The 14,130-nt window shown below is 46.0% G+C and overlaps 1 protein-coding gene across 50 annotated transcripts in view; it reads right to left on the reverse strand.

Moving 5' to 3' along the window:
• Positions 1–14,130, reverse strand: part of CELF4 (CUGBP Elav-like family member 4) — an 833,225-nt gene that overhangs the window by 369,968 nt on the left and 449,127 nt on the right. For 26 of the 50 annotated variants that reach the window (XM_024196884.2, XM_024196869.2, XM_024196853.2 and 23 more), the window contains exon 3: positions 4,002–4,050. In XM_024196884.2, the coding sequence (XP_024052652.2) occupies positions 4,002–4,050 (49 nt within the window). Of the gene's footprint in view, positions 1–3,998; positions 4,051–14,130 lie in introns of all 50 variants that reach the window. The other 24 variants (XM_026649294.1, XM_026649286.1, XM_026649276.1 and 21 more) reach the window with 1 other exon arrangement.

Genomic DNA, 14,130 nt, shown 5'->3' on the forward strand with positions numbered 1-14,130 from the left:
CCTCTCTGCAGGGCATTGCTACCTTTCAACTCTCAACCACCTTTGGACTTTATTTAACATGCTTTTTGTTTTGGTTAGTCTAGCAATTTCCTGTGAATCTTACATAAGGCCCGGGAGATCTCCTGACTTCACTCCTCTTTTCATTCAGAGATTAACATTGGGTCAGTGTATCCCATTGTGCATCTATCTCTTAGCATGTCTTCCTATATGGATCTTCTCTGTTGGCTCTGGGAGGGAACAATCCATCTAAACCTCACTAACAGAGCAACTGGAGTGGAAGAAGAGTCCTTTGGGTTTAAAAATCTTTTGCCCAATACAAGCCAGGGGAATCTAGAGGCTGGGTTTATTCCAGGTTAACAGCAAGTGCTGCAGCCAAAGTGTCTAGTCAGTGCTAGAGATGGGGTGGGATGGTCAGGATAAAGTAAGAACTGATTCAAAACGTTTGCCCCAAATCACTTACCAAACCTAAGACCTTTTCTGAGATTTGGAAAACTCTGGTTAACTTTGCCACTTTTCTTTAGGCTTGACCATGGGGTTAGGAGCCACAATCTCCTGTCTTAACAGAAAAGTCCCATAGACATGAATAGAAAATGCTAACACTTCAATAGGGATGTTTTCACAATGACAGAACTTAGCAAGTAATTATACCTTTTCTCTGGAGAATTACTTAAGCTATGGTGATGATCTCCTATTACAATCTCTACTATAGGGGTGAAATCATAAAATCACGGCTGTAAAGGTGAGTTTTGCAATTGACTTCTATGAAACCAGAGTTTTGTGCTAAGTTTTTAGAATAATGTCTAGCCCAACTAATTTCCTACAGAGATCTATTGATTTTACCCTGGATAAAACCTGATAGAGAATGTAATAAAAATGATAACCTTTCAATAAGTTATTTGACCTCTCATTAAGAACTCTATAGAAAGGGTTCCACTCTCTATTAAATTCTGAATGTCAGGAATTTCTTAAAACTCTTGTGAAATTTGCAAAACACTTTCCCCCTCTAATTTAAACCATTGCTTTCCCAAGAAAAATAGAATTTTAAAAAATGATATATTTCTAATTCGATGGGCACTTAGGCTAATGAAAATAACAAATAATACTGAAAAGTGCTGTCATCTTCCAAACCAGACACCAAAATATTTTAATGGGAGTGTTTTTGAACATATCCAAATAAAGGAAAACAAAACAAAGAGGCACAGAGGTTGGAGTGAAAAATGCAAAACCGATGCAGTACGATACGAACCAGACTTCTTCCTCTCTCAGAGTAGATTCTGGGTTCAGATTTGTTTCAATTTTGGGGTGAAGGTTTGGGGGAAATCTGGGGCTTCTTATTTGATCTGAACTCATGTGTCCATCACTACAGAGGACAAGACCTCATTTCACAGGGATCACCTTCAACTACCTGGTAAAACAGCACTTGGATCTTCCTGTAATGCTGTGACAGGGCCACAAACACTTCCCCAGAGGCGGGGGAAAAAGGAGTGTCATGTATCTGGTGGACTTTGGGAAAGCCAGGGGCTTTTGCTATACAGCTGTGGGTTAGAGCCAGTCCCTCTCCTCCTCAAACAGGACACACCAAGCTGTGTATAATAGCTACAACTTAAGTTCCTTTGTTGTTGAAGTTGACCTTTATCTTGCAGCCCTAATGATGTCTTTTGATGTGCTCCTAAGATACACAGACTCCTCTTTAGCATTCTGCTTGCTGTGCCTGCTTTAACCAGTGGGCTCATGAGGAGGGTAAGTTTTCACACAATGCCTCCCCTGGGTGCCAATTGTTCTTTTTTCCCATGGTTGCCCTTGAGTCATGCTGTCCTGCAACTTCCCTAGCCCAGAAGCAGCTCGTCAGTGGGGAATTGGGACAACGTGGCTTTCATTTCAATGCCAAACGCTTGGGCCCCGTCTTATGATCCTGGCAGAGAGACGCAATAAACAAGGATAGTGGGTGGGAGAGGGGAGATAATTAGCTAAAATACAGTGGGGAGGCGATTGTCGGTGTGATGGGTAAAGATGATTTAAACAGCCACCGATGCGCTTTGCAGTTCAAACCCACCTTCCTGAAAGCAGCTGCTGGCAAGAGAGGCTTAAAACCCATTCTAGAAAGCCAGGCACGTGTCTGCTATTAGCGATCTGCATAAAAGGGAGTGATTTGGAGGCACTAAGCAAACTGGCTGGCCTAATTATTATTTTTTGGTGTGTCTAATTAAGCAGACAAAAGACCACCCCTTCATACATGCTGTCATCATGGGCTCTGCCGGAATGTGCATCTGGCCTCAGCTGTCTGCAAGGCAGCTGACCTAGGGGGTCATCATTTGACAAGTGCCCTGGGCAAGCCGATTCAGACGGAGATATGGGCCCAGATCGTCAGCTGGGGCATAAATCGACATGTCTCCATTGAAAACCATGGAATTCCATTGTTCTACACTAGCTGAGGATCTGAGCCATGGTTTTTAAATTTGCCTTTGCTGAATGAAGGAAACGTGACACGATCATTCCTAATCAATACCATTGGAACATGCCATTCCCAAATCTTGCTTTGTTCATATGAGTAGCCCCTCAGACTCTAATAGTGCAAGGTTGATCCCTGAATTTGATTACATAGTAGAGGAGCTATTCCAGAGACCCCATCCTACACAATTACACCTAATAATCAACCTTATGGAATCTCTGTCAACACACCAGTTCCACCCTTTCATAATGCCAGATCTTCATCTATACCTTCCAATTGCATCCAGACACCGGTGAATTTCAGCCTCTGGTTATATTTGATCAAACCACTGGATCTCCCAATCTTTTGACTAAAAAGAATATAACTTCTGTTCTTTTATTGTGATTTGCTTCATTCACTCAAGACAACTGTTGTTGATAATTCAACTGTTGCCCATAGAAAGATGCAATTGACATTAATGAAAAAGGGCCCAAAGAGTTTTTACCCAGAGAAGAACCAGATTATTATTAACAGAAAACTCTGGCCTATTCAGAGACTGATACTGATTCTATAATCACTAGCATGCACTATGCAAGCTGTCCTTGACACCCTTATTGGTAGTGTGATCAACAATACCAACCTCTTATTTCAATCAAAGGAATAGGAAGGGATTTCACTGGAGTTCGAAGAAACCACCATGTAGATAGAAACATAGAGATGTAGCCACACCATAGAATCTGATGAATAAATAATACTGCATAACGGAGTCCTTGGCCTACATAAGCCTTCTGTACACAATGAAATCTGTGCTGGGACCACATCTGACAGACAACGTCCTGTTTCAGAGAAGCCCGGTGAAGCATCTCCATGCTTTCCAATTTTGTTTGAAAACCACCTAATGGAGGCAGCCCACTTGGGGTGACCCATTGAGTGATGTCTAAATAAGGGGCTTTAACATCTGTCTCTCTAGGCACGTGGATACAGGGGTGCGGGGTGCAGATTCTGATCTCAGTTGTGTGCAAATCCAGAGTAACTCCGTGTTGCTGAGATGAGAATCTAGTTAATATGGTATGTTCATCGCGCTATACGGGTACAGGTGCAGGAAATATCCTAGAGCAAGTTTGCTTTCTCCAAAGGCAGAGACGCTTCAATCCACGTTTAGTCACCACAGTGAAACATGAGGGCTGGAGACACAGTAAAACACCCCCCGAGTTCTAACCCAACTGAACCATCACTGCAGTTTGGCCTACTGGCGGCACATGGTCTGCAAGAGACAAGGTGCTGTCAATGCCGTTAAACTTTGATAAGTCAGTGCCTGATGCTTCATTTCTTAACAAGGCAGTTATTTGTTTCCCAGGCAATCGCTGGCACCTGCCTGCCTTTTAAAATCAAATAATAATTGAATATGAGGAAAGTGAGACGAAGGAAAGGAGATTTAATAAAGAGAATCTTTGCTGCAGAGGGAATTTCTTTGGCAGTGATTACGCTGCTAATTGATCAGCGCATTGCCTGAGAGAAGCCAGAGACAACAATTAAACTTAGCGCAGTGGCTGAGAGCAATGTAGTCAACTACCTCCTCGGCTTTCGCTGTCCGCTGGCTTCACCTGGATCGGCCTGTTCATCTGCAAGGAAGAACAAAGAGAGAAGCGCAATTAACAACGGAGCCCACAGATCCCCTCATTGTGCTGTTGGGTTTTTAGCGTGCACCTTTTAGCAGCAGGGTTTTCTGCAGGTGCAGAACACGGCAGCTATTTAAGAGCAGGCAACAAGAATGCAGAACAGTGAAGAGAAGGAAGTAATAGGGGTGGGGTGGGGAGACGGAGCAAGGAACCCTCGCTCCCTTATTTCCCGCCCAGGGGCCAACAACCATGTGGTTGAGGGGTGCAGTGCCGGTGGAGGCCCGAGGGGGGGCTGAGGTGAGCTCTGCACACCCTGCACCTGGCCAGCAGAGGTCCCCAGGCCGGCCCAGAGAAGAACATGCTGTGATAGTAGTAGGACTGTTATTGTAGTTTTTTGCTCCCAGGGAGAACAAAGGACGATTTCTGAGATAGCCAGAATTCCTCCTAAAGGCTCTGCTGCAAAGAACGGCCACGGCCACTTCCTTCCTCTCTTGCACAGACTGTGGCATACAGAGAGAGAGATGATGCTAGCATCAAACAGGTTAGTGCTAAATCATCTGACCTTGTAAGAGGGATATACAGCATGACCCTTTGTGTGTATCTTATATGGCTAGTGCTCCCCATTCTTGTCACTCCACCCACCAGCGACTTGAGTCGTTATATATTTAGGACCTCCATAGCCCTTTTCTCTAACCCGCCCTGGTCTCCTTTTACCCTGCAGTCCAGCCGGGCTGATTCCCTCCCCCATTATGTTTGGTTAATCTCGGTTGAACAGCAAAGTTGGCCCCATTCCCCCGCTTTCGGAAAGTATTTCATAACTGTCTAGATTTATTCTAATTGCTCCGCAAACATATTTAGTATTAAAAAGCTATCAAAGTGGCTGACAAGTAGGTTAACATGATGGAGGGCCTAGAGGATCCTGCCGCATTGTTGTCTCGAGGGGGAAATGTACTTAGACATAAAGAGACTACAGTTATTATCACACTCTCATTCTACAGAAGAGAGGTCTGTCTTGCAGCTCAGTGCCTCTAGACCCTAGAGGACAATATCTGCCCACTTTTATGCCCATGCAAGGCCAGTGAAGTCAAGGGATTTGAACCAGCAAAACTAGCAGCAGAATTTGGCCATGGGGGTTTACTCTGTCATTCGCCATTCTCTGGTTTTGGAGTTGTGAGTAACCTTGGCCACGTCTATATACTGACATATTAGCTGGGACTGAGCCCAGGAGCTTCAACAGCCAAATCACAGGCCTCTACTACTTCAGCTGTACAAGACTGGCTTTAAGGGGAGTAAGTTGTTGCAGTCTGTGTGGCTAGCCACTGGAGGAAGCCCTGATTGAACATCAGTGGGGGCTGATCCAAAGCCCACTGAAATCAACGTAAAGACACCTGTCGATTCAACTGTGGGGCCTTGGAGAGTCAGGACAGCTGGAGTGAAAACTCCTTCCTATTGCTCTGGGAGAAGGGTCTGATGTGATCAACTGCAAGGGGTGTAGGGAAACAGCTAGAGTCCCGGACAATGGCGAGGGAAACTGACCCACTGGTCACTACTTTCGGAAAATGGGCAATCAGTCGGGGTGGAGAGAGGGGGGAAGGGAGGGAAAGAGAAGAGGCAGTGAGCATAGGAGAGAAAGAGGGAGGGAAGAAGCACCCAGTGGAGGGGAAAAAACTGGGGAAATTAATAAGTAAAAGGCTAGTGTGATTTAATGTGCACTATGATTTATGCACTTGACAATGTCTTTATAGACCAAAGAGAAAGTGCTGTGTGCATGGAGCCCATAATACAAATTGAGATCATCTTGACATGAAAGACACCAATTATAGGGAGACACATTGAGAGGGAAATAATTGAGTTTCCTCTCTCCATCCATAAAACTTTCTTCTCGTGGAGAAAGTCTGGGAGCAGGGAGGCAGCTTAGGGAAAGAGGAGGGGGGATAAAGGCAGAGGGGCTCTTCCCTAATGGGGGAATAACCTACCTAGAGGAAAGGGAATTCAGAGAGCTGCACCACTCAGAGTTTCCTACGCAGTGTCTATCTGGGGAGAGAGATGCAGACAGGCTTTTCTAGGGAGGAAGCCAGGGTACAGATCCTAATCCAGGGATCTGAGGGGGGTCTGCCGGTGGCAAGAGGCATCTTCCTGGAGCCCCCTTGTCTCTGTACCTATTGGTTGGCTTTGTTGACCCCTGGAGAGCATGCTGCCTTCAGGAGATATACTTCCATGGCTCTCTGTGTTGTAACAACCTGCAATGAACTCGGAGGAAGGAGCACAGGTTGCAGGAGGGAAGAGTTTGGAGGGGGCCCCAGGAAGCCAGTCTGTGTGCACATGGCTGGAATGCTAGCTGCAGTTGCAGCACCTCTGCAATGGGCTGTTTTACTAGAGAGCCAGTTTAGTTTTAGAAACATGGAGTCCACTCACAGCTAGCACATGGGGTACATGAGACAGCTGTCCAATGAGCCCTCTAAAGGAGGAGAGCCATGGAATGGAAGGGGAAGAGTATATTAAATCAGCTTCATTAACTTATAATCAGCTGCCTCCCCCCCGAGCACTGGGAGGGGTTGGGATCCATGGGTGGCAGCCTGGGTCTCCCATCCCATCCCATCTTTGACTCCCATCCCCGCAGGCCACCCTGTGGGGCCCTCCTGGAACATCTTCCATGGGGGTCAGGTGGCTTCACTCCATATGCAGAGGGGACCATAGGACTGGAATGTGTGGTCTGCTTTTCAGGGGAGATCTTGTGGCCCTCTAGGCTCACATCCCAGAGCACTCGGGTTAGAGCTGGAGAGACTCTGTGCCTGGAAGCCTGGATCTGAGATGCTCCAAAGTTTGTAGAGGATCCCATCGGACATTTCCATTTAGCCTATGACAGAGACAGGCATGAGCTGGGAACCTCCAGTTGGTATCTGAATCCAACAGGATGCAAATGGGTCTGGTTTTCCACCCACTTATACTAGCGTGAGTGGGGAGTAACTCCATTGAAGTTAATGGAATGATGCCCAGGGGTAATCAGTGTAAAATTGGATGTAGGAATAAAGCGCCAGTAGGACATCACTACAACATTCATGTAACCACGGGACTGCCAGAAGCCATCAAACAGCACAGATGAGTTACCCAGAGAGTTTTCCATGGATATCTCAGTAGCCTTCCCTTCAAAGACACAGATGAGATTCAGGTTCCGTTTCACCCCTCTCCATCTGCCCCAGAACATCCTGGGCAGTTGTTACTGTGTTTACTGATAACGCCCACCTCCCAGGCAAAAACCCTTTGAGATGCAACCTGCTTCCTAACAGATCTGCGCCAGAAGTGGGCACAGTGGCAGGGGAATTTTGTCTCTTAATCAAACATGAGATTTCAACTGGGATTCGCCGTGCTGAACAGCAGAGGGATCATGGTGCTGAGCAAGAAAACCTCCAGCACAGGAGAAAATAAAACTGTAATGTTGTTAATCCAATTAACAGTTGCCTTTACTGACTCAAAGAAAGAAGTTGGTAAAGAACTGATAGGAACTAGTGAGGAACAATCAAATGTAAAAGTCCCATTTAAGTATAACACACAAAGGCAAGCGGCTGAACATTGACAACATGTACAAGTGCTTATATACAAACACTAGAAGTCTAAATACTAAGATGGATGAACTAGAGTGCCTGGCATGAAATGAAGATACTGATATAAAAGGCATTATGTAAACTTGGTGGAATGAGGCTAATCAATGGGGACGATAATACTAGGGTACCAACTATAGGGGAATGACAGAGTAGGTTGCACTTGTTGGGGAGTGGCGCTATATGTGAAAGGAAGCATACTGATGACTCCAATTGTACCACAGAACCCCAATGGATGGAAATTTCATGCCTGAACAATCGGTGTATAGTAGCAGGACTATCCTACCAACCACCTGACCAGGATGGTGACCGTGATTGTGAAATGCTTGGGGAGATTAGAGAGGCCACCAAGGCAGAAAACACAATGTTGGGAGATTTCAACTATCCCCATATTGACTGGGTACATGTCACCTGAGGACGGGATGCAGAGATAAAATTTCTAGACACCATAAATGACTGCTCCTTGGAGCAGCGAGGCCTGGAACACACAAGGGTAGGGACAATTCTTGATTTAGTCCTAAGTGGAGCACAGGATCTGGTCCAAGAGGTGATACAGCTGAACCACTCAGTACTAGTGACCAGGACGTAATTAAATTTAACATCTCGGGGGGGCTGGGGGAATACCAAAGAAACTCACCACAGTAGCATTTAACTTCAAAAAGGGAACTATATAAAATGAAGAAGCTAGATGACAGAGGATGGGTCTAAATTGCCCTGTTCTGTTCATTCCCTCTGAAGCGTCTGGCACCAGCCACTGTCAGAAGACAGGATTCTAGCTAGATGGACCATTGGTCTGACCCAGTGTGGCCATTCGTATGTTCAAATGACACAGAGCAGCAGCATTTATAGAATCACTGAACCACAAGAATTAGGGATGGGAATGACCTATTTATACTATGAGTCCAATTCGCCTTTGCCCGTGCTTTAGTTTACAGCAATGTTTGTGGCTCTTTATTCTAGATGATCCTTGTTGGGCAGACACTAGTGAAAGAAATGATTTAATCTCACCAGTGAACTCACCACAGACTAGTAAACACATGGATTTATCCCAAACTCATTCAGCTACATGTTTCAAAGACAGAATGGTTCCCTTTGATCTGATTCATTGATTTTAAGGCCAGAAAGGACCTCTTACAATCCATCTGTTTTGGGTACTTATATGGCCCCAAATAAGCAGCATCTGCGTGTCTCGCAATCTTCAGTGTACTTCTCCTCACCAAATCTCTGTGAATGAGGGCAGTGCTTTTATGCTCCTTTTACAGATGCATCGAGTGTAAGGCCAGAACGGACCCTAGCGATCGGCTAGTCTGACCACACTGGTTGCTCTGGGCTCCCACTCTGCGGTGCTGTCATGACATGACTTTGTTGTAGATGGAGACTGCAGTGCAGAGAGACTAAGTGACTTGCCTAAGGTCACACAAGAAGTCTGTGGGAGGAAAGAGAATTGAACCCAGGCCTGAAGCGATCACTCTAACCACTGGGCCATCTTTCCTCATCCAGAAACATTGCACCTGAACACCAGCATATTACAGGCCGACGTATCTCACACCGTGCCATCCTCCTTATTGTAGGCTTTATTCCCAACTCTTTCTCCATGTAGGAGACCCAAGGAGTATTCCCAGCTCTGCCCCGTCCTCAGGCAAGTCACGTCACTGCCCCGGGCCTCAGTTTCCCCACCTGAGTTGGGACCTCTGTGGGTGCTGCTGTTCTCTGACTCCCATGCCCATTTGATCTGGCTCCATTACAGGAGGGGAACATCGGGCCCTCTAATAAATAAAACATGTAAACAGGCAGACGGGAGATTTGGGAGTTTTTACCTTGCTCATACAAATAACCTCCCATGGTACAACTCTGAGTAAAGCTTTCTGTCTCCCATGATCCTTTGCACCTTGCAGCTTCAGTGGCAACAAAGAGATTGCACTGCAGGTGCTACTAACACTTCTGCATACCTGGGTCCACAGGCGGATGCCCCCCAGCCATTCCCATCCCCCGCATTGCTAATACTGACACCTTCAATACCAGCCAGAACCGCCATCCCACTTTAGCCCACAACTCGCCCCACCCAGCCCCCAGCTGAATCTTCCCCGCACGTACAAACACGACATCATTTTTCATGTCCAATTACAGCAGCAGCGGTGCCACTGTTAAAAGACAGTGCAGGTACTCCTGTCAGAAAGGGTTTGAGTTACAAGAAGCGATGAATTACAGCAAGCCCTTTTTCAATTCTCTGCAGAAATGAAATGTCAGAGCTTGCTGCTGTATATTTCACAGCACCATCGGCTACAGGCCAGCGCAGGAATTAGACAGGGGACAGACGCTTCTCTGCATTGTGATTTTTTTTTTTAAGGTTCTTTCCCCCATCCCACTCCCCTTTCTGCTCCCTCTGGCTTTGAAATTAATTTAGAGCAGGTAGAAGGATCGCCTGGGAATGGAAGGTGGAAAAGAGAGACAGCTGATTTCTCACTGACTCCATCTCTCTCCATTTTCTCTTTCCCTCTCTGTCTTTTCCACCTTCTTCTTCCCCAGCCTCATTCATTCGTATTTCTATTGCCATGGTGTCCAGAGGCCTCAGTTGGGACGGAGGCCCCATTGTGCACGGTGCTGTACAGACACAACAGAAAAAAAATTCAGACCCTGCCCCAAGCAGCTGGCAAACCAATTTGAGACAGGACGCAAAGAGCGAGAGTGACAAGCGCCAGGAAAGGAAGGGGAGACAAGAAGATTATTGGAATTTGATTAATAATTATGTTGATGATGCACGAGACAGAATAGAATCCAGCTCCCTCACCAAAACCTGGGCTGCAACCAGCCTGATAACTAGCAGTATAGGGCCAAGTTGTTGGATTCAATGCAGAAATCTCTGGGTGGAATCCTATGGCCTGAATTGTGCAGGACATCAGAGCAGATGATCTCAGGGGTCCCTTTTGACCTTAAAAATCAATCAAAGATTTATAGACACTAGTTAGAGCTTTGAAGGCACAGGGGGAGTGGATCGCCCAAGTAAGAAGGTGCCGTTTCTACCTAGTCACTTTTCTGCCCAAAGCTTCACTTTTAAACCTAGGAGGAGGAAAAGCCTTCATTCTCCACATCCCATTAGGCTTAGAGGAAGGCAGTGTGGCCTAGCGGGCAGAGTACTAACCTGGGGCTCAGGAAACTCCCAGCTCTCCAACTAGTCTGCTGGGCAAGTCACTTCTTACTGCTCTGTGCCTCAGTGTCTCTATATGTAAAATGGGTATAATGCTACTGACCTCCATGGAACAGCTCTTTGAGATCTGCTGATGAAAAGTGCTATATAAGAGGTAATAGGTATGATGATGATTATAATAGTGTATAATAATTATTATAGTTTCCTGTGAACAAGTAACAAGCCTGCATCTGTAATGTTCATTCCATGTATCTGAAGAAGTGAGGTTTTTTTACCCACGAAAGCTTATGCCCAAATAAATCTGTTGGTCTTTAAGGTGCCACCGGACTCCTCGTTGTTTTTGTGGATACAGACGAACACGGCTACCCCTCTGAGACTTGTGAACAACTAGTCATTTCCATGCCTGAAGTAGATTCACAAAGTGGAAATTAGCACCTTTCCCTGCTGAATTCCCCCAACATAGCCTCAGTTAACACAGAATAGATCACCTCAATACAGCTAGCTCTGTCCTCTCCAACCACTTCTGACTGGTGAACAATGAGGAGAACTTGCAGCTTGAGGTATCCATCGAATGGAGACTTGGAGTTGTGTGAACGCACAATGTCATGGTAAAGACTAATCGGGAGGGTACAGGACAGATTGAGGCAGAAAGTTGCACAGCGAATAGCATGGACCCCACAGCAGAGTAGGGTCAAGCCAGGTCAGTGCTTGGTATCTGATCCTGAGCCCACTGAAATTGATGGAAAGATTCCCATTGACTCCAGTGGGCTTTGGATTCTGCCTTTTCAAGAGACCTCCAGAAGCACTCAGATGCTGTATGAAGTGGCGTTGATGGCTCAGCAGGTAACCCTCTGCCTTCTAAAACAACACTGAACCAATGCCCCAGCCGTTAATAGGGCACGAGGCACTCGCCTTTGGAAACAATGTATTGTCAGATGCTTTATGGGTGTATGTTCATTGCTAAGAGTGAGGCCCAGGTTGAATTCCATGTTCTGCCACAGACTTTCTGTGTGACCACGGGCAAGTCACTTAGTCTCTTTGTGCCTCAGTTCCCCATCTGCAAAATGGGGATAATGGCACAGCTCTACCTCGCAGGGGTGTTGCAAGGAGAAATATAATAACGATTGTGAAGCGCTGGGGTGTTAACTGAGAGCCAAAGACCAATTCCAATGTTTGGGTAACGACCCTGTGGTTTCCACCAGAGGCATTATTCACCTTCACTTCCTGTTCCAAATGGTTGTATGGTACTGCTGGATGCAATTCAACTGCCACTACATCTCCCCACAGAGTCGGCTTCATTTCACTAGTGGGCAAATGGCAGCGCTCCAGCGGTCAGCAGGAATGAAGCCCAGGGGACTTCTCATGTGCTTAAAGTTAAGCACGTGCCTAAGTGCTTTGCTGGATCTGGGCCAGCGTGCTCAGCACCTCTAAGGATTAGCGAGCGAGCCCATAGTCTGCAAAGCATTTGGGGATTCAGGGCCCAACGTTGCACTTGTATATATGTGAGAAACTTTACTCCCATGGATAGTCCCATTAAAATCAACAAGGCTACTCATGTGAGCAATGTTACTCACATTGTTTGTAGCACTGGGCCCATAGCTACTGTGTGATCTTTCAGGATTAAAGGCACCAAGGAAATGTAAACTATATTAATGTCAAGGTTGGAAAGGACTGGAAATTAACTTACAATTTTACTGTATTTCATATCTGATTGCAAAGTTCTGGGCCTGATTCTGACTTACACTAGTAACTCCACTGACATGAATGGAATTACAGTAGTGTGAACCCGCTGTCAGTGCCAGCAGATTCAAGCCAACCCTTTTCCCTTTTACAGAAACCAGATTTCGGATCAGATCTTCAGCAGGTGTGAATTGCTGTTGCTCTCTTAAAATCGTCGGCGCTACATCGATTTCCACCAGCTGAGGATCTGACCCTCAATATTCTGATCTTTTAGCGGCAACTCAGTGAAAAAAATAACAACCCCAACGGTATGGGAAGAAAGTCGCCTGACTGCACCAGCAGCCTTACGACAAACTGGAGAGTGTGCGGCTACTCGCTTGCAAAGTAAAACAGTTCAAGCTGCCCCGGTTAATTAAACAACAGTGAAAGGCAATGTGATAAAAAAGTTATGGAACATACCATGGCAGCATCCAGGGGGTAAGTGCTGGTAATGAAGAATGTTTCTGAGATTATTCTATCCCCAACCTTATCTGTCTAGCATGGACCCTTAATTCCATTCTCCCCCTCCCAGATGAGACGTGTGTCAGAGACGTGTACACAAATAGATGAGAAGATCTGAAATGGGATTGCATGAGATATGAAAAAAAATATCTTGAAGGGTTTGACCTTTACAAATCACTCACTGCTCTGGCGCTTACCTCCGAGAATGATTGCTACTGGCCATCCCTGCACTCCAAGAGTATTTTCTATATATCATATAAAACACATTATAATCCATCCATCTAACTATCGATTCATCTTCCCACCTGTCTCGTGTATATAGATGAACCTAGAGGGGCTTTAAGTTCAGTGCGGGTTCATGCACAGAAACCTTTGGCTTGAAATCCCCAACTTCTCAACTGAGAAGTGTTTGGGGCTGGGTTGGAAGCACTTGCTGATCTGGTTCATACCAATATAAAGTCTTTACAATTCAAAACGTGCTACGATTTGCTCCTTGGAATGCTAAGCTGCCGGGGGCTCAACCGTTGAGCGCTTCAGCACCTAAATGAAGCCAATGGGCATTGGAAGGCTTTCAGCACCTCACTGGAGCGCTCAGTGCCTGGCAGGATTAAGCCCTGTATCGCCGCAGGCCTGGAACAATAAAGTTCGATTTTTCAGAGCGAGAGGGACGTCGCCAGCTTTGTTTCGCAAGAGCTGGTCACCGAACACGCCGCTAGTTTATATGCAAATCCGCCTCTGAAAGAGCCAAGGATCAGCTCATTCTGTGAAACAGCCTCACAACACTGTGCAGTTACCTGGCATGAATGACGTAGGGGCTGCGCCTGAAAACGCGTTCTCACGCCAGCAGTCCCTTGGAGGCTGATGAAGATACTCCAGCGGGGTCAGGGACTGCAGGATTAGGCTCTTAATGGTCAGTTACAAAATCCCATTCGTTTTAGGATTCCAACTGTACTGCAGTTAAACGGCAATTGTGTTCTATGCTATTCTATTCAGATCCATAGTTTGCACCCATGACCCTGTGCAGAACCACTGGCAAACCCCTCGCCCACATGTAAGTATTTTGCACGGCCACATTGCTTAACAAACAGCCGTGCAATTAGAGTAGTGTACATTAATTAGTCAATTTCACCCAGTGCCAGACTCAGCAGATAAAATTCT

This window comes from Terrapene carolina, unplaced genomic scaffold (genome assembly GCF_002925995.2).
Source record: "Terrapene carolina triunguis isolate 2854851 unplaced genomic scaffold, T_m_triunguis-2.0 Scaffold69, whole genome shotgun sequence".
Classification (NCBI taxonomy): domain Eukaryota; kingdom Metazoa; phylum Chordata; order Testudines; family Emydidae; genus Terrapene; species Terrapene triunguis.